The sequence below is a fragment of the Chelonoidis abingdonii genome, chromosome 22 (genome assembly GCF_003597395.2).
Source record: "Chelonoidis abingdonii isolate Lonesome George chromosome 22, CheloAbing_2.0, whole genome shotgun sequence".
Classification (NCBI taxonomy): domain Eukaryota; kingdom Metazoa; phylum Chordata; order Testudines; family Testudinidae; genus Chelonoidis; species Chelonoidis abingdonii.
Genome location: NC_133790.1, coordinates 19,509,049 through 19,529,270, shown reverse-complemented (window position 1 = coordinate 19,529,270; position 20,222 = coordinate 19,509,049). Strand labels below are relative to the sequence as shown.

The 20,222-nt window shown below is 50.0% G+C and overlaps 1 protein-coding gene across 1 annotated transcript in view; it reads right to left on the bottom strand.

The window, feature by feature from the left end:
- Nucleotides 1–20,222, bottom strand: part of LOC116815921 (carbonic anhydrase 15-like) — a 37,692-nt gene that overhangs the window by 4,427 nt on the left and 13,043 nt on the right. The window contains exons 2-6 of the mRNA XM_032764717.2: nucleotides 18,497–18,532; nucleotides 14,125–14,295; nucleotides 13,459–13,619; nucleotides 11,641–11,733; nucleotides 505–571 (exon numbers count right to left, since the gene is read on the bottom strand). Coding sequence (XP_032620608.1) covers nucleotides 505–571; nucleotides 11,641–11,733; nucleotides 13,459–13,619; nucleotides 14,125–14,295; nucleotides 18,497–18,532 — 528 coding nt within the window. The remainder of the gene's footprint in view (nucleotides 1–504; nucleotides 572–11,640; nucleotides 11,734–13,458; nucleotides 13,620–14,124; nucleotides 14,296–18,496; nucleotides 18,533–20,222) is intronic.

Below are 20,222 nucleotides of genomic sequence, written 5' to 3'. Positions count from 1 at the left end.
TGGCAGACCCTGGGGAGGCTGCCCTCGCTGCACCTCCACAAGTCAGTCAGCAGGTGACACAGTGAGCCCGGTGCAGGAGGGCATCAGACATGGCTGACAGGCTTTGCTCCTCCCCTGGCACAGAATGAAAACCCAACATGGTATCAGCGGGTCATTGGCTCAGACAGCCCCAAACTGGCCCTGGATTCCAGGCTTTCCACACCATGCATGGGCCCCAGGAAGCCCAGTGCCACTGATTCTCAAAAGGGGCTGTTCACAGCAGAGCGTCCTTGAATTAGACAACAGGCAGGCCATGTAGATTGATGGCAGTGACACACCTGTGCCCACGTTGTGTTAACCCACCAGGAACTACCCACTTACACAGTGGCATGAAAACGTGTCAAGGGTCCTTGAAACCAGGGACTGGTGCCCCTACCTATCCCCTTCCCTCCTGCTTCCGGGTTCCTCTCATCCTCTATTCTGTCTGCTCTGGAGTGGAGACGACAGAGGAGCAGGAAGACTCACCTTGACGGGAAATGTTCTTCAGGCCAGCTACAATTGTGTTATAATTGGAGTTATCAGCATCCGACACCTGTCAAACATTACAGGGGAAGAATGAACGACCGGCCCAGGGCAGATCTCGAGGATTCTATTTACAAGGGGGAGTCCAAATGGTTCCAGACAAAAACTGGGTACCCCAGAACCCAAGTGCATTTGCAGCTCTTGTGGAGAGTGATGGGTGCCTGGACACCTATGCTTGTGCTGTGCTTCCCCAACTTGGACGATGGAGATTTGACAGCACCTGCTAATCTCAAAGGATCCAAAGGGCTTACAAACTAACATGAACTACACAGTTGGCTCACGTCCACCTTCACTGAAACTCAGCCACCTGCGAGATGTGCACAATCACTGCTCAGCAACACACAGCAACGAATAACGGCGTCCTACAGACATGGCAGCAATTCTAAGAAGGCTGAAGTCAGTACCAAGGGGGAATTGGGCCCCAGCACTGGAGTTAACACCCACCTCTTATAAAACATGCCGTGGGATCTTTAATGGCATTTCCCACATGAGGATGCTCTGAAACTTCCTTTACAGGCCTATTGTAGATCTCACTGCTGCTCCCTAAGCCATGCCCACAGGGAGCTGCTATTCTGCAAGGGGAAGCGATACAATAGAAAGCTGGGATGTCAACATCTGTTCTTAAACAGGAGTTTAATGCTGTCTGCTCAAGTTGTCCATCAAAACTGCCCGTTCTCTGCCCTGATCAACAGCGGAATGTGGGAGGTATTTTTAAATCTCCAAGATTCGGTATGTTTTTGAGCGACAGCTTAACCTGGGAACACTCCAGCGGCCATGCATTGCAGACAAAACTGCAGACGAAGGCTATGATGGGAAAAGGATCCAATTCTGTTCACAAGACAAAACCGCATGGGGAACTGTTAGTTAAATTGGAAAAGATGGGGATGAATGTGAAAGTTGTAAGGTGGATAAGGAACTGGTTAAAGGGGAGACTGCAGCGGGTCGTACTCAAGGGTGAACTGTCAGGCTGGAAGGAGGTTACTAGCGGAGTCATCAAAGATCGGTTTGGGACGATCTTATTAACCGTATTTATTACTGAGCCTTGGCACAAGAGCAGAGATGTGTTAATAAAGGTTTGCTGATGACACGAAGCTGGGTGGTATTGCTAACACGGAAGAAGGCACCGGATACTATTAGGAAGATCTGGACCACCTTGTACACTGGCAGTATGAGTAATAGGATGAAATATAATATAGTCTGATATACTTTAGGAGATGTATTAGTAATGATTCTAGTGATACGTCTAAGCACTGCTAATTTATCATCTAGTTGGAAAGACGGGAGGAGGAGAAGGACCTTGGCGGATATTGTGTTTGATAGCAGGATTGTCTATGAGCGCCAATGGATATTGGCCGTATGTTAAAAGCAACTGCAGGCCTAAGCCATAGTTAGTGAGACATCCGGCGTATAGGTATTTTCCTAGAAGGAGATAGGAGGTGTTAGTTGTCTGTTAATTAATTACGGCATGCTGTGAGACCGCCACCCATCGCATATTGTGTGTTTGCACGTCTGGTCTCTTAAGAGGATGAATTTCAAACTGGAACAGGTTCTAGAGACGGAAACGCTACATAGGATGATCCGAGGCATGGAAATAATGCTGCCTTATATCAGTAGAAGAGGAGTTCAAAGTAAGCATTGGGATTTTCAGCTCTGACCCAATAAAAGAAGCTTGGCGAGATGACCGAGGTTCTTAGTTAAATATATCAGGGGGATTAACTAGATTTGTGGCAATGGTATTTAAAGTATACTAAGTAGGCACAGGACGAATGGGTACAAACTGGGTATTAGGAAGTTTAGACTTGAAATGTAGACGAGGTTTTCTAACCATTTAGGGGTGAGTTCTGGACGGCTTTCCGATGGAAGGGTAAGGGGGGGCAAAAGACTTATGGGCTTTAGACTTAAGCTTGATAAAAGGTCCTTATAGTGTGAATGTTATGATGAGCGATCCCCATTCTTGAGGGGCAACGTCCTTTATGATCGGCAGCCTATAGCTTGCTTCTGCACGATCAGAATGGTCTGTGAGGGGATGTGGATGGGTGGGAACTGAGTTTTACTGCAGAGAAATTCTTTTCTTGGGGTGTGGCTGGTGGTGAGGTCTTCTCACGATGCTCGAGGGCCTTAGCTGATTCTGCCCCTTATTATTTGTTAGTCTGGGAAGGATTTTCCTCCTTGGGCGGGTATTTTGGCAGAGTGCGCTGGAGGTTTTCGGGCCTTCCTCATTGCAGCTCTGTAGGGCAGATGGGTCGCTTGCTGGTGGATTCCCTGCAGCTTGGAGGTCTTCAAATCTCAAGATTTTGACAATTCTCCTCATACTCATCATGGGTCATAGGTGTTTTATATAATTGGTGTGATGGGCGTACGAAGGTTTTGTGCGTTGTCTTTGTGCAGGAGAGTCAACTAGATTTGATTCATTTTTGTCCCTTTTTTTCTTGACTGATTCGTCTGAGTCCTAATTGACGTAAGGCTACCTCTGGTGCGGGGTCGGATGGCTCCACTTTGTTTACCAGACATTACATCCTGATTCTACTATATCGCATTATCCTACAATTATAACAGGATTTCAATAACTCAGTCATGGGTTCGGGGTTGTTATAAATGTGTATGGGTAGGGTTTTGTGGCGTGCCTTGTGCAGGAGGTCAGACTAGATGATCATATTGGTCCCTTCTGACCTATGAGTCTATGAGTCTATGAGTAAGCTCCTCTGCGGGGTGGGCGAGGTCACTGTACCAGACAACATCCTGATCACAATCCTATCCCAACAAACAGCAAAGTAGGTGGCTAGGGAGGCCCCCCGTAGACATGAAGCTCCCACCCAGGCATGCTGCCTGGATAGCGGGTGGATTAAGCATCTTTGTGAGATGTGATGATGGTTTTCACTCACCAGTACACAACAGGGTCACAGCTACCAGCAGACAGGCACAGAGCACTGTAGGGAATCAAAACACTTCTCTTCCTATGCACCTGCTGTACAGCCAAACACCGTGGGCTCAGAATGAAGCCAACATTGCTGAGGTCTCCTGGTTATAGCACGAGACTGCAAGTCAAAAGCCGTGGGTTCTATTTCTACATTGCTACCTCTGATTCACCAGGTGACCTTGGGCAAATCACATCACTGATCAGGGCCTGGGTTTCCTTGCCTACAAACTAGGAATAATCATCCCCCTTCATCACTAGTGTTTCAAAGCACTTTGAGGTCCATGGATAGAAAGCACTATAGAAACGCAAAGTTTATTGTTATTAAAAAGACTTTTTTCCATGCTTTGCGTTCTCCCCAAGGAGAGAACAGAGGCAGCTTTCTAAGTGCAGTCACTGTACGTAAATATTTGCACTCCTTTCCTCTTCTGTCTCACTCACACACTCCTAGCTCCAGAGAAATGGCGCTGCACTGATATAAACCACACCGGCTTGTTCCCACGTCAGCTAACTGAAGTTTTCCCAGAACCCTTAAGCCATTGTGTGTGACTTTCTTTCATAAGCACCATAATGGGCAGTCAGGAAAGGTATTTTCAATGGTGTTTGCAGGTGTTTGGAGCCCCAGCTGCTAACACCATTGTCGGGAGAGAGATATCATGTAACTGACTGATATCAGTCTGATTTAGCTCTCACTATTCACCTGTACTTTGGAGAGCTGGTTACAATGCGACCAACCACCCTGGCTTTGCACAGTTCATATCCAGGGGAGCAGGGGAAGAGAGCACTGCCCCAGCTGCAACAATGGTCTCTCAAACCTATAAACTCCCAGCTAACCTCCCACTACCTATCTGCTTAACTTTTATTTTTAGTCTTTCAATAGTATTCTTTAAGGTTTACATAATGTTTTGGACAGAGAGAGCAATCCGACTGACTGATGATCTCTGTTATGGCACAGGTGGCAATGTAGAAGGTTTTGTCTTCTGTGCATTGCACTTTTACATTTCTAGAAATCTGCTGGGCTCCATTCAGCTGAAGAAGAGACACCCACACTGTGCTCTCTCCTGGAGACTTCAGTTTTGTTCTTTCTTGTTTTATTGTTGCTGCTTAATCACAAATCAGAAGTAATTTAGACTGTAAGTGTGTCGTTACTCGGTGTATGGAAAACATAACTTATGTAGTTAATGGACCAAAACCTGCAATGATCAAAACTCAGATACAGAAATGCACCTTGTGGCAAATTGCCGGTACTGTTCTCTGGGTCTCACGCTTTCTCTTCTCTGGGGTAGGTTCAGGGCGATATTGCTTGCCTCTGAACCAGTTCTTAATCACTCCCCCTTAGTTGTCCTTGGAGGAGGGGAGTGGAGACGGAGGGACCTGGGCCCGCCCTCTACTCCAGGTCCCAACCCAGGGGCCCTGGGTTGTGGTGAACCACTTGACTAGCAGTTTCTTCCCCTGGTTACTTCCCTCTCATACCCGTCAGCTTGTGAAGGGCTTCTCGCCTCTCTTCTATACAAGCCTGGTGCCCTTACCTAGGGTTTCTGTTGGGCTTCCCAATCCACCGCAGCACTCCTCCAAACCTTCTATTTCTCTCTGGACAAACTCTTCTCTTCTGCAATCTGCACTCTGCTCCAATCCAACCTTTCTCCTTCAACTACCACCCCCTGTCTGACTGAAAGCAGGGTTTATATATCCCAACTGACTGGAGTCAGGTGCTCTAAGTGAGTCAGGTGCTCTTAATTGGCCACAGCTGTTCTAGTTAATCTAAAGCAAACCTTCCTCCCTTGGCAGGGAATAAGGCCCCCTGCTAACACTCTTATGCTGCCCTCTGGCCATGCTGTATCACATATCCCCCCCCCTCCCACCGCTCAACACCAAGGGGTTGGGCTACTCGGGACGAGAGGCAGTGTTGGCGTGAGAGGCCATCAGCGTTGCCGTGTTGGCTTCCAGCCCTATGCTGGACCCGAAAATGGAAAGGTTGCAAAGAGAGGACCACCTTGTCACTCTGGCGTTTCTTTCCTTGTTCCTATGCATCCACTGGAGCGGGGCGTGATCAGTCACAAGGGTAAACCGCCGCCCCAGGAGATAGTAGCGGAGAGTCTCCATAGCCCATTTTATCGCCAGACATTCCTTTTCAACAACAGCGTATTTTTGTTCCCTGGGAGGAGCTTCCGGCTGAGGTACAAGATGGGGTGCTCCTCCTCCCTACCATCTGGAAAGGAAGGACGGCACCGAGTCCCACCTCCGAGGCGTCCGTCTGCAGGATGAATTCCTTCTCGAAGTCTGGGGCCATGAAGTACCGGATGGCAGCATAGGGCTGTCCGCAAATCTGCAAATGCTGCTTCCGCCGCATCTGTCCACTTCACTATCTCGGGGCCCCGAGCTTTTATCAGATCCGTCAATGGCCCCGCTCTTGTGGCAAAATGAGGGATGAATCTCCGATAGTATCCAACTATACCCAAAAATGCTCTGACCTGCTTCTTGCGGATTGGTCGAGGCCAATCTTGTATTGCCTCCACCTTGTTCCATTGGGGCTTCACCACCCCTCTCCTACGACATGCCCGAGGTATTTGGCCTCAGCTAGTCCTATCACGCATTTCAGAGGATTAGCGGTGAGACCAGCCTTTCGCAAAGCGTCCAGCACTGCTTCCACTTTGTCCAGGTGTGTCTCCCAATCAGGGCTATGTATAACTATGTCGTCTAGATAGGCGGCGGCATAGTTGGCATGGGTCGTAATAACTTATCCATCAGTCTTTGAATGTGGCAGGGGCCCCATGGAGTCCGAAAGGGAGGACAGTGTACTGGAACAGGCCATCGGGTGTAGAAAAAGCAGTCTTTTCCCTGGCATCCTTGGCCAGGGGTATTTGCCATATCCTTTGGTCAGATCTAGGGTGGTTAGGTATTTGGCCTTGCCTAACTGATCAACCAGCTCGTCAATGCGTGGTATCGGGTAGGCATCGAAGTGGGATACTTCATTTAATTTCCGGAAGTCGTTACAAAACCTCAGGGTGCCATCAGGCTTGGGGACTAGTACGATCGGACTGGACCACTGGCTGTGGGATTCTTCAATGACCCCGAGTTCCAGCATCTTTCGCACTTCCATCCTAATTTCTTCCCTTTTAGCTTCCCGGTATTCGATATGGTCTTATCGTCACCCTTACTCCGGGGCTGGTGACAATATGATGTTGGACTTAGTGCCGTTCGACCTGGTTGGTACAAAATACGTCCTGGTTCCGGTGGATCATTTCAATGACTTCCATCCATTGTTCTGGGGTTAAGTCAGGAGATATCTTTACCTGCTCCTGCGGGCCGTCTGCCTGAGGTAGAGCTCCTCGAGTGACCAGACACGTCTCTCTGTCATGCCAGGGCTTCAGTAAGTTGATTGGTATATTTGCTCTGGCTTCCGGCGGTCTGGTTGTCTAACCTTATAATTCACTTCTCAATGGCTTCCACTATCTCATATGGTCCGCTGCCAACTGGCTAGGAGTTTGCTTTCTGTCGGGTCGCACTAACACCATCACCCGTTCCCCCGCTGAAATCTTCGCATTTTCGCCCGACGGTTGTAGTATGTCCGCTGTGGCCTCTTGTGCTTTTTCTAAATGCTCCCGTACTATCGGGGTTACTCGAGTTATCCGCTCTCGCATCTGTGTCACATGCTCAATAATATTCTTTCCTGGGTTGGGTTGTTCCTCCCAATCCTCCTTGGCGATATCCAATATCCCGCGTGGTGCGTCCATATAAGAGTTCAAGGGAGAAAACCCGTGGACGCCTGGGGAACTTCCCGTATAGCGAACATTAGATACGGCAAAAGAGTGTCCCAGTCCTTTCCATCCTGTGCTACCACTTTCCGGATCATACTTTTGGGTTCGATTGAATCTTTCGACTAGTCCGTCTGTTTGTGGATGGTAGACGGAGGTCCGAATGGCTTGTATACGGAGCAGGGCACATAAGTCTTTCATTAGTTTTGACGTAAACGGGGTTCCCTGGTCTGTCAGGGATCTCCTTAGGGATGCCCACTCTGGCGAAAACCTGTAGTAGTTCTTTAGCTATTGCCTTAGACGTGGGGTTTCTTAAAGGGATGCCTCTGGATATCGTGTGGCATAGTCAAGGATGACTAGTACGTTTCAGTCGGTGGCCCCGTGCCGACTTTTCTAGTGGGCCACATGTCCATAGCTATCCTCTCGAACGGACATCAATAATAGGTAAAGGTACTAGTGGGGCCGCAAGTGAGGTCGGGGGCTATGCAGCTGGCATTCAGGGCAGGAGGCACAATAACGCTGGACTTCTGCTCGTATTCCTGGCCAATAAAACCTTCTTAGTATTCTATCCAGCGTCTTGTCTACCCCTAGATGTCCCCCAATATAAATGACTGTGAGCTAACTCTAGTACGCCCCTTATGTGTTTCCGTGGGACTAGGAGTTGCTCTACTTCTTCCCCTCGTATTTTGCTCTATTCTGTACAACAGATCACGTTTGAGCACGTAATATGGCCTTGGGCCTTTGACTTTTCCTCTCTACAGGCACTCCAATTTACTCCAGTCCACTACCTCCTCCCTCACGTTTGCATATAATGGATCTTCGGCCTGGTCTGCCCAAAGAGTCTCACGTGCAGTGCTGAACTGACCTAATTCCAGGGGGCCTATTTCAACTCTTCCCCCTGGGGTGCTCCCACTTGGGCCAGGAACCTCCTCTGAGTCCTCCGTGACCCGAACCTTCTCCTTGTCTCCTGGGCGGGTTCGCCTACCCACAAGGGAAGTCTTTTGATTAGCTGCCAGAATCCTGGTCCCTAACTTTTTAGCCGCCCTTCGTTCTCGCCTAGCCCTGCGGGGTTTCCAGGGGAATGAGAACAATTCTGGAGCAAATTCAGCAAACATGGGGCGAGGCTATCTTTAGTTGCCTCTGTCTCAACCTGGGGTTGCTACCCTCTCCTGCCTCTATCGGGGTCAGTAAGTTCTCAAACCCAGGGAAGTCTCTCCCAATCAAAACAGGATAAGGGAGCTTGGGGACTACTCCTGCAGAAATACTCTGGTGGTATTCCCCTGGATTTCAATCCGTACTGGAATTGTAGGGTAAAAATTCACGGTGCCATGTACGCATGTTACCCCTGTGCTTTTGGCCGAGTTAGTTGGTCTGTTCCCACCAACTTTCCCGAGACCAACGTGACAGCACTCCCGAATCTATTAATGCTATGGTTTTTATACCATTCATTTTTACTTGTCTGGTAAATCCATGTGAGGTCAATGTAACCCCTACCAGGTTGATCAGGCCACATTGCTCCCCATAACTCCCAGATTACACTGCATAGGCACCTCCTTGTTGGGACATTGGCTTGCTATATGCCCCAATTCCCCACATTCATAACACCGTCCCCTCATTCCGGTTATCACCCCCTGCCTGGGCTAGTTGGCCGGCCCCCCACCACTCTTCCAAACCCCCAGGTCCCTTTCTGGCCTCGAACCATTCCTCACTGTCGTTCCTCCCGGTTATAGTTTTTCTAGAGTTTCTCGACAGTCCGGGGCCTTGGGTTTGGGGTTGTCTTCCTGGGTTGCCGTGTCTCCCCGCTTGGAGTCTGGAACAGTTCGCGGGCTGCCAGTTGTTCTTCCACGAGGGAGACCAACTCATCATAGAGAGGGTCATTCTGACCCACCCAAGTCCTGAGTCCTGGTGGAACCCCGCATATACCGGTCCAATATTAGTACCTCCATCATCTCCTCAGAGCTATGGCTTCAGGGCGCAGCCATTTCCGGGTCAGTGGATCAAGTCAAACAACTGCGTTCGGGGTGTCTTGTCCTCCATATATCGCCATTATGGAACCTCTGGGCTCGTAGTGCCGTTGTCACTCCGAACCTGGCCAGGATCTCTGCCTTTAGCTGGGAATAGTTTGCTGCAGCTTCTGCAGACATATCGTAATAGACCTTCTGGGCTTCCCCACATAGGAATGGGGCAAGGATACCAGACCATTGTTCTCGGGGCCAGGCCTCCGCAGGGCTGTTCTCTCAAAAGCCAGGAGGTATGCTTCCACATCATCCTCCCTGGTCATTTTTTGTAAGTAATGGCTAGCCGTATGGTCCGGTCCTTCCCCTGTGGTGATTCTGTCCATTCCATAGGGTCTTCATCTGGCTTATTAGTCTCTCAGCAGGCTCGGTCCTGAGCAGCCTGACTCAGCAGCAGCTGATTAGTCTCTTGCTGCAATCTAGTCGCCTCTTGTTGGGCGGTTGCCTGGACCGCTGGTAGCCTCCTGCTGGCCGCGGTGGCATGTATAAGGGCCTTGACCACGTCGTCCATCTAAGGGTGGAGGGTGTTATGTCTCCCCTGGACTATGTCCCCAGCGCGCAGATCCCACTCCTGACACCACGTGTGGCAAATTGCCGGTACTGTTCTCTGGTCTCGCGCTTTCTCTTCTCTGGGTAGGTTCAGGGCGATATTGCTTGCCTCTGAACCAGTTCTTAATCACTCCCTAGTGTCCTTGGAGGAGGGAGTGGAGAGGGAGGGACCTGGGCCCGCCCTCTACTCCAGGTCCCAACCCAGGGGCCCTGGGTTGTGGTGAACCACTTGACTAGCGGTTTCTTCCCCTGGGTTACTTCCCTCTCATACCCGTCAGCTTGTGAAGGGCTTCTCGCCTCTCTTCTATACAAGCTGGTGCCCCTTACCTAGGGTTTCTGTTGGGCTTCCCAATCCACCGCAGCACTCCTCCAAACCTTCTATTTCTCTCTGGACAAACTCTTCTCTTCCTGCAATCTGCACTCTGCTCCAATCCAACCTTTCTCCTTCAAACTACCACCCCCTGTCTGACTGAAGCAGGGGTTTATATCCCATGACTGGAGTCAGGTGCTCTAACTGGAGTCAAGGTGCTCTAACTGGAGTCAGGTGCTCTAATTGGCCACAGCTGTTCTAGTTAATCTAAAGCAAACCTTCCTCCCTTGGCAGGGAATAAGGCCCCCTGCTAACGCTCTTATGCTGCCCTCTGGCCATGCTGTATCACAACCTGCAGGATTCAAGTGTTTATTGAGCCTGGAACGTTACTTGCAACCCAGAAAAGGCTAAGTGTGTGCTCAAGCCTATTCTTTCTGGAAGGAAATGACCACTAGGGTCCATCTAACACCACGACCCCATCTGATCCCTCTTTATGCGTTCTAGGTCATTTTTCACTCTTGAGCACGTCAAACTGCAGCAAAAAACACATGGTTCTTAGGAGCTGCAATGACAGCCAGAAGGTGAATGTTTTCAGAAATGGAAATTTGTGACTTTCCACATGCTAAGTGGCCTGGCACTGGAATGAGCAATGGGGCAGCTCTCAGGACGGAACAGCCTTTGAACGAAATGAGAACTTGGCTACATTCTAGGCAGCTCCCAACAGCAGCACAGGGTTGCTGGGAGAGGAGGATGAACCAGGCTGTGTTAAAATACACATTTGTCCATTTGCTTTACAAAAACAGGGAACCCCCATGACCGCCTCAAGATGCCACATTCGGTTTAGCTGCAGTTCAACTCAGTGGTGATTTCTACTCTGTCCAGAGGGTTTGTGTTCTTGGGTTATTCTTCCGTTGGGATGAACTTCAAACCTTTCCCTGCTGCATTCCGTCGGATGCACCAGGCACAGAGGGCTGCATTTTGCCCTGTTCCCCAGCCCTCGATGCAGCAGTTACATGGTAAATTAGAATCTCAAATCAGAGATTAAACCAATAGTTACCGCTGGGGTACAGTGAACACAGTGACTTTGAAGCGAGCCACAGACGTGTTTCTCGGGCCTGGCAGCACACAGCCTGTGACCTGAGGATTTGCAGCACACCTGAGGTATGGCAATCAGACCCCAGGGCACCACGGCTGCACTGCGGGAGTGTTCCCATCCGTATTGGAGGCAAAGTGCCATTTCTGGAGCTGGTTAAAGGGGCTGACTTGGCAGGGTCAAAGGTCTTTAGATCCAGAGCAGGTACTCTCCGGGCAATGTCCCACCTGCATCCCCCGCCTGAGGTTCTCTCTCTAAACTGATCATAACCTGGTGATGTGGCGGCTCACAGTTCAACACAGCACAGAGTGGGAACTCCAGCAAGGGGATTTTTGTTTATTAGAGGGCCTAGAACGCAGGCTACTCTCTGCCACCTCCTCAGGGTAACTCGAAGGAATCTGGCCGTGAACGTGCAAGCCAAGGGCAGGGTGTTTTTGACCTACCTTGTACAAGAAGCCCAGGACAGCCAACCCATTCGGATGCCCTTTGGCCTCGTTGACGGTTTTGTACTTGGTGTTCATGTGAACAAGGTGCAGCTAGAGAGAAAGAGATACAGAAGGTGGGTGAGACCTGTTCCAGGCCTCTGTGGGATTTTACCCCATCAGTCACAGGGACGGCAAACGGATACTCAGCTCGCCACTTCCAGCGCCCTTTGTAGTCAACGGCGCACACAGCTCCTCAACCCTAGTGGACATCCATATCCCTGACACTAGGGGCCATTCACACCACTCTGGAAGTGCAAGAGGGCCTTAGCGTAGGTATCAATGACAGTCACGCTCACTCTGAGGCCTCTTTACGCTGCCAGAGTGCCATAAAGGGCCCTCAGTGCAAAGCAGAATCAGGTCGTTGGTGTTTTAAGGTTGCATTAAAATTTCATTCCCTCCGAGAACAGGAAGGTACTGGAGCAATTGCGCTCAGGTATTCCATGGCTACCTACTCTCCCTGGGCATGCACTCTGCAGAGACACACCCGTGTTCATTCATGCACCCTGTTGTACACAGCCTAATAATCATCTATTAATATGCAGCTCCTTGCATAAGCACCAGCTTCGGGGCTGGAGCTACAGGTGCCAAATTTCCAGTGTGCCGAGGGGTGCTCACTGCTCAACCCCTGGCTCTGCCCCCACTCCCCTTCACGCCCCCTCTGAGCCTGCCGTGCCCTCGCTCCTCCTCGCCTACTCCGAACCTCCTGCACGCCACAAAACAGCTGATTGGGAAGTGCAGGGAGGGAGGGGAAGGTGCTGATCAGGGAGGCTGCCGGTGAGTGGGAGACGCTGGAAGCGGGGCGGGGACCTGATGGGGGTCTGCTGACATATTACTGTGGCTCTTTGGCAATGTATATGGGTAAATCCTGACTCCTTCTCAGGCTCAGGTTGTCCACCCCTGTGCTAATGGCTCATTAATGACCAGCAAACAGCCCATTCCAGTATCCTAAAGCCCTTAGCAGAGTTTTCCCAGTCAGACAGTTTGATGGGTGGGATATTTATCATCTTATAGCTCTGAACAGGATGGGCATCTTGAGTCAAGTGGGAAGGATGGGGAGAAAACACTCGCCCGTCATAAAAAGTCACCATTTTTAAATGAACCATACTGAATGGATCTCTCTAGCTGCAGGATCACATGCCCCATTCATGGGACGGACTCTAGATTGGAGCACTTTAGCCTCATGGGAGTTGTAGTTCAGTGCCTCATGTGCCATTTTCCTCTATGGGCTGGGCTCCTCACCCAAACTACATCTTCCATGACGTGCCATGGCCTGGTGCATGGCCTCCCTTCACTAAGAGGGGAGACTGCAGCGCATCACAGAAGGCATTGTCTGACAAAGGAACCAGGCCTATAAAAGTGAATGGGTGCATGAGGCACCTGAACTACAACTCCCATGAGGCACTGCTGTGGCATTTCAGAAAAGAAATGAATTTTGGTTTATGGTTATTCACTGAAACTTTGAAATTGTCCATACAAAACTTCAATGAAAATGAATATTCTTTCATTTTTTCATTGAAGTTTTCCAGAGGGATGGGGGAGGATATTTTCCAACCAGCTCTGCCAAACACAAAATCCAGAGAGATGTGGGTTCACCTGGGGTTTGGCTGAACCTAAGATATACACATTAATCAGGGGGTCTTGTGCAGCTCGAGTGCACAGTCTTAATCATGATCTTTGACAGCAACAGGTGGAGTTCTTAGCAATAAGCTGCTATGAACCCTACTGCTACTATGAACTATAACTCCCATGAGACATGACCACCTCTCCCCCACTTACCTCCATGGGGAACTGGTGTCCATCAATGGTGTGCTCCGAGCCATTCCCCTCGAGGTTCCCCCAGTGGAAGTGGAACTGCAGGGCTCGGTACTTCTCAAGCAGCACTCCAATGGTGATATTGATATGTTCGCTCGCAGACACACCTTCCAGTCTCATCATCACTGTCAACGAGCCAGAGCGAAGTTACAGAGGGGAAACACATGGCTGTAATCCCACCAGCCTCACCCAGGGCATCAACGACCTCTCATGGACACAAAACAGACGGGGTAGAGGTGGCTGGGAGCATGGGAGTGAATGCATGAGAATGGAGGAGCACATAAAAGAGTCCAATCAGCCAGCTCACACCTCTGTAATTTCCATGCAGCTGGGCAAACCTCAAGGCCATTCTTCTTGGGCACAATGCATTCTCAGGTGAATAACAGAACCAGATGCAAGACCATGAGCTCCTCTGGGCAGGAATCATGTTCTGTGTTTGTCCAACACCTAGCACGCACCATGGGGTCTTGGGCCACCACAGGGCTCCCAGGTGCTACCACAGTTGAAATAATAAGTATATCATACCGAAGGGAATCCTGCAACAAGTCAAGCTCACTGATCCAGCCCTGGATCAGAGAGTTTGAGGGGCCAAGGAAGGAGGAAGAGAGGGAGTCTGGCACAAATACCCACCCGTGTGCCCATTGTTCATGAGCCTCCACTTGCCCGGCGGGGCCTGGTCATAGCCCTCAAACAGGACGTCCCCTAGGTTCCTGTCCCTCTGCACTTTGCGCCTGTCAATGTTAATGGGCGACTGGTTATCTCCTCCACAGCCCTTTGCCAGATCCTTCCAGTACCTGGGGCCTGGAGAGAGAAAGAGAAGGGGGTAAAACATGACCCACATGGGGGCAAGCTACCGCGGAGTAAAGGGTCCTGGTGTCATCACGTGAGAACGCCAGCGAGAGCAGCTTCGTGGGGCGTGTGTTAAAATGGAGCTGGGTTTGCCGAGGGCTCCTGGCTGTCCTGCTTTCAACGAGCGAAATGCTGGTAAACGCAGCACATCTGCCTGCGAGCATTCTCTGGCCGCAAAGGACACAGCGCACGCCAGCGCTTTCGTTAGCCTCTCCCTCCATGGCCCCACACCCCACCCCACGAGAGACAGCCGCTCGCTTAGCCGACCTTCATGAATAGTAATGAGCCGGGTCTTAGTCAAGCCTCATTCATAATTCAGCAGGATTTCCTCCGCTGGGCCAGGGCCTATATTTAGCCTGACAGGCGGCCCCTGATCTCTGAGCTAGTTACAGTCCCTGAAGAACAGGCTCTGCTTCCACTAGTAGCTTCCTCACTGGGTTTGGTTTTTTCTTCCCCTCGCTCCTCCCACGTCTCCCCTGGAGAGGTTCTCCGCACCCCAGCCACACCCCTCTCAGCCCCTTCCCTTTCCCCTGCTTCAGCCGTCTTTCCCCGCCACACACAGCCCCCTCATACACCAAAGCCTCCCTGCCCTGTCGGTCGGGGCTGTTCTCAAGGGTCTATGCATTAGCAACCATTTGGGTTCTCCACAGCTACCATGATGGTCACTTGTAAGCCTGAGGCCTTTATGCCAAGGCAGCACAAACCCTTGCCTCATACCTCTGATAAGCCACCAAGACAGAGCCGAAGCCGCCCCCTAAGGCCACGAACACAAATGCGTCATTGGGCTACCACAGTCGGCACTGCCTCGGTGATGGAACGTAGCGACGAAAGGGGACCGGTGCCCAGCGACTGAGGAACCATCACTCCACCACCAGTGAGCCCATGGCAGCAAATGGCTGGCTCTGCTGTCTACAGCTGTAGACTGCCAGGGAGCTGGGATTGTTTCAGTGGAAACCACGGTAAGTAACATTAATCTGTGAGGTGTGTAACCTTGTAACGAGCAAGGAAGCCAGACAGTCTCCCTGATCAGTAATGTTTTGGCTGCTGAAATCCAGCCTCTGCACTTTAGAATGAGCGGCACAATGGAACATCTGCTTTATTGAAACACCCCAGAGCCTGGGAGGAGAAGATGCCACAATTAAAGCAGAACACTAAGCCAACACATCAGCAGTCCTCCCACTTGCCATGTCAGCTGGAGCCCAGGAACAATGTTACTGAGATTTGGCTGTCTCTGAACCGAAGGGGGGAGGGGTGTCAGGGCCTTACTCCTGTCACTGGACAGTCAGGAAGGCACTTGGATGCCCATGGGGCAAAGCATCTAGGTCCTTTCCTTTTGCACCACGCCTGATCAGCATCAGGCACTGAAACAGCATTCCAGAGGGAGTGGTGCTATTAGGCTCATTTTACAGATGGGAAACAGAGGCCAAAAGCCATTAAATGACTTGCCCAAAGGCCCGCAAGAAATCTGCAGCAGATCAGGGAACTGAATCGTGGCCTCCCAAATCCTAAACTGGTGCCCAGGCCACTGGGTCATATTACCATTCACGCACAGAAGGACTGTGAGGTGCATGCCAATATGTCTCAGTACAGATGTGCTTCATTGATACAACTAAGAGAAGTAGGATGGAGGTCTATAAAATCATGAATGGTGTGGAGAGAGTGAATGAGGAAGTGTTATTAAGGTTTTTAAGCTCAAGCTTGACAAAGTCCTGGCTGGGATGATTTAGTTGGGGATTGGTCTTGCTTTGAGCAGGGGGTTGGACTAGATGACCCCCTGAGGTCCCTTCCAACCCTGATATTCTATGATTCTATTTACCCCTTCATGTAACACAAGAACCAGGGGTCATCCAATGAAATTAATAGGCAGCAGGTTTAAAACAAACCAAAGGAAATATTTCTTCATACAATGCACAGTCAACCTGCGGAACTCATTGCCACAGAATGTTGTGAAGGCCAAAAGGATAACTGGGCTCAAAAAAGAAATAGAGAAGTTCATGGAGGACAGGTCCATCAATGGCTATTAGCCAAGATGGTCAGGGATACAACCCCATGCTCCAGGTGTCCCTAATCCTCTGACTGCCAGCTGCTGAGACTGGACAACAGGGGATGGATCACTCGAGAATTGCCATGTTACGTACATTCCCTCTGAAGCACCTATCATTGGCCACTGCTGGAAGACTGGATACTGGGCTAGATGGACCATTGGTCTGACCCAGCATGGCCACTCTTATAACAAGATGTACTAAATGGCAGACTTCAAAATTCACACTAGTCCTTACAGGGCCACATATATGTCAGAAATAAAATACTGCACAGATACACACATCAGTCCTCAAATAAGTCACTCTCCTGTGTAAGTCCAATACTGTCATATAAACTGTACACTAGTTATGTACCGTTCCCACGGAAGTTACCCATTTTGGTTACACTTTATATTACGACTCCATTTTATAAATAGTTTATAAAGAGTTAATAAATGATTCATAGATGTTATAAGTATGTTATAGACATGAACAGTATGTGTGATAGATGGTTATCAGCACATCGTTCAGAGACATTATAAATGGGTCTGAGCCATGGTTATAAACAACCTGCTGATCTGTTGAACTCTAACCATTGACTAATCATTCATTTAAACATTTATTAAGCTTTTTAACCCTTTATAAACTGTTTATAACCGCTCCTTTAATATCAAGCGTGACCGACATTTTAAATGTGCAACTATATTTTAGTACGGGTAAAGCAACCAGTTTATTTTCTTGGTGAGATAACGAAGGGCATTTCTGGCCTCTGAAATGTAACCGTCCACCCCACGCTGTGTTTCCCAGGCTCTTCCGAGCTGGGCGGTGAGCAGACACGTCAGACTGCCAGGCTGACGTTTCACATCGCATCTCTGTTTTCTCTTTAGGGTAGCAGGAGATTGAATAATGTTGCTGACTCCTGGCCTCTGCTGAGATCCTGGCACCATTCACACGGCTCACTAGCCATTTTCTATTTACAAATCAAATCTTGTCCTCAGCAAACATGGGGAAGCTGAGCGCAAATGGATCCTTTCCCTCAGCCTGGCCCTGCAGTCCTCTGTACAGGGGGTCCCATTCCAATGCACCCCCCTCCTGTCCAGGAAAGCTCTGACCACATGCTGTGTGTGACACTTAAAACCAAATACCACTCCTCGGGGAAGTGAAGGACTCCCAAACAAGTGAGCGAGACATGTGACAAATGAGCAGGGCCTGGCAGGGAGGGTGCTAGCTCTCCACTCAGTGTCGGCTCAGAGCAAGGGGATGCAACAGTTGCTCGGAATTTAGTGAGACCCTGAAATCCTTTTGGGCCAGGAGCAAAGAGAGCCATGGAGTTAGGCATGACAAAGGGGAGACAGTCACTGGAAAAAAAACATGCGGTGCTGAGCTTCTCCCGAGAGCCATGTCAGGAGGTGGACAGCACAATACTTCGGTGTTAAAGTGACAGGGAAAACCTCCTGATCCCGGGGGCCAGCACACAGGCCACACCTCCACAGCAATGCAGAATATAGGCTCCCCTGCTAACTGCCTCTCAAGCTGTCCCTAAGGTCACGGACCACAGCTCGGACGGAGCTGCTTATTTGATATATTAGCATGTGGGCAATTTAGGCTTCAAAGTGTATTCAAATAATTCACATGTTAGCATCATATGGGTTCACTTCTCCTTCCCTTAGTCGGGTTTCCCACCATGAACTAGATCACATGTTGTCCCAGTGCTCGCTCCGCTGTTCCAGGGTTCTGCCTGGCCCAGAATATTTATGCAAAACAAATTTAAAAACCCCAAATGCCTGACTTTGGGCGGATGTATTCTGCTCCTACACCAGTGCAAAGGCCCTGACTTCAGAGGAGACAGTCTTGATTTAGCCTGCGGGGAGAGGGAGCTGGATTAGGCTCAATGGGAATAACCATGTAGGTGCTTTGCAAAAAGTAATTTAAAAATCTCTCTGAATTCCAGGGTTGCAAGGGCAGTTTTAGGTACTGCAGCCACCGTGATCTCTGCCCCCAGGGCCACGCATGCACATTCACACACCACGCACATTCACACTGCTTTCAGACACGGACGTGCACACGGACACGCTGCCCCAGCACACTTGCCCTCTGCACACACCTCAACTTGAAACAATTTCTGTACTCACCACATTTGGGATCCTGTGAATCGTAGCACCAGGAAACTGCAAGAGAGAGAAGAAGTCAGAATACAGGCTGGTAGGAATGGAAAAAGTTGGCATTAAAATCCACAGATTTTCGCAGGGCCAAAGAGCTCGTTGCGTTCTCACTTTTCCTGACCCATCATTCTAAGCAGCCATGAAGGGTTTGCAGAACAACATGCAGTTAGATGCACAGGCTTTGACGTGGGCCTGATTCTACAGAGGCAACATATGGGAGTGAACAGCAATAGCGTCAAAAGCCCCAGGCGACTTAGTGGAGTTTCTCCTTAGCAGCCCAGGAATCTAAATGAGAAGGATCCACATGGAGCCCTCTTGTGGTCACCCTTCAGAATACCAGTCACCACAAGCAGGAGATATGGAGATACTGCAGCTACCTTGATCTCTGCCCCCTGCACCGAGTGCCAGGCTTCCTGACCTGCCCGTGACTGACGTGTTGGGGGATGGAGGGAGGAGGAGGAAATCACAGGAATTACCCAGCACTGTTTTCACAGCAGATTCTTGCCTGGTTTCAGCAAGTTGTCCCTTCCTGCCTGGGCTGTGCTGTCACTGAAATGTACCTGTGGTCATTTTGGCAACAGGTTATCGTGGTTCTAGTGACATTTTCTCTTTTTTTCAGACACTGGATTTTGCTAAAACCAGCCATTTTAGAGGTAAATTTGGACCAATGATTAGCTGAATAATTAGTTGAATTATCAAAACCTCTATCACTAAAGCTGTGTGCCCCCATCCCCTCGAATAACGGGAACCTGGCTGTAACACTAGCATAGTGAATGTGATCATGTCTCCTTCTCACAGCGGTGCCCAGCCACTATAAAAGTTTCCCACTTACTGAGCACAACAGGTGCTCTCCTTCAGCACCAGCGGTAGAGACTAGGGCTGCAGGGCTTGAACTCTGCCAACCAAGGCCAGCTCCAGGCACCAGCAGGTGCTTGGGGCAGCCAATGGTGAGGGGCGACACATCCAGCTCTTCAGCGGCAATTCGGCGGCGGGTCCGTCAGTCCCTCTCAGAGGGAAGTTCCTGCCACCAAAGTGCCGCCGATCGCAGCTTTTTCCCCCCCTCCCCCTGCTGCTTGGGGCGGCAAAAACGCTGGAGCCGGCCCTGCTGCCAACGACCAGAACGTGAGTGGTCCCACTGACTTCTAGCAGACTAGTCACTGAAGTGAAACATATGCCCGTTTGCACGACTGGACCTGTATGTGGCTACAGCTTGTTCTATGAGCACATTTTATTGCCATTATTTCTGTGAATGCCTCAGTGACCTTCTGATTACAAAGGCTTTAGAGATCACCGGTGATGGTAGCCCCCATTCTCCAGGGCATGGCCGGGCTGTGAGGAGGATTAGCTACACCCCAAGCTCCATCCCAAGCCCATCCTCCCACCACATTCACACCCAAGTGCCCAAAAGCCAGCATGCAAGAACATACCTGCCCCCTTTCTCCTGTGGCCTACGGCAGCGGAGCAGGAAAGTGAAGGGGAAGAGGGTTGAAAATCAGTACATGATACACCTAATCCAGCGTCATACCAATGCATTCCACGCAGTTCCAATGGAACAGGTCTGTCCTACAGGTCATCATTGCTATAACTAGCACTGGATCAGCTACATTGGCAATCTGGGGTTTACCTTTGTCCAGAAATATTTGCCCAAAGGAAAAACTGATGCTAAACCCACAGAGAAGGGAGGGATGTGAAGAAC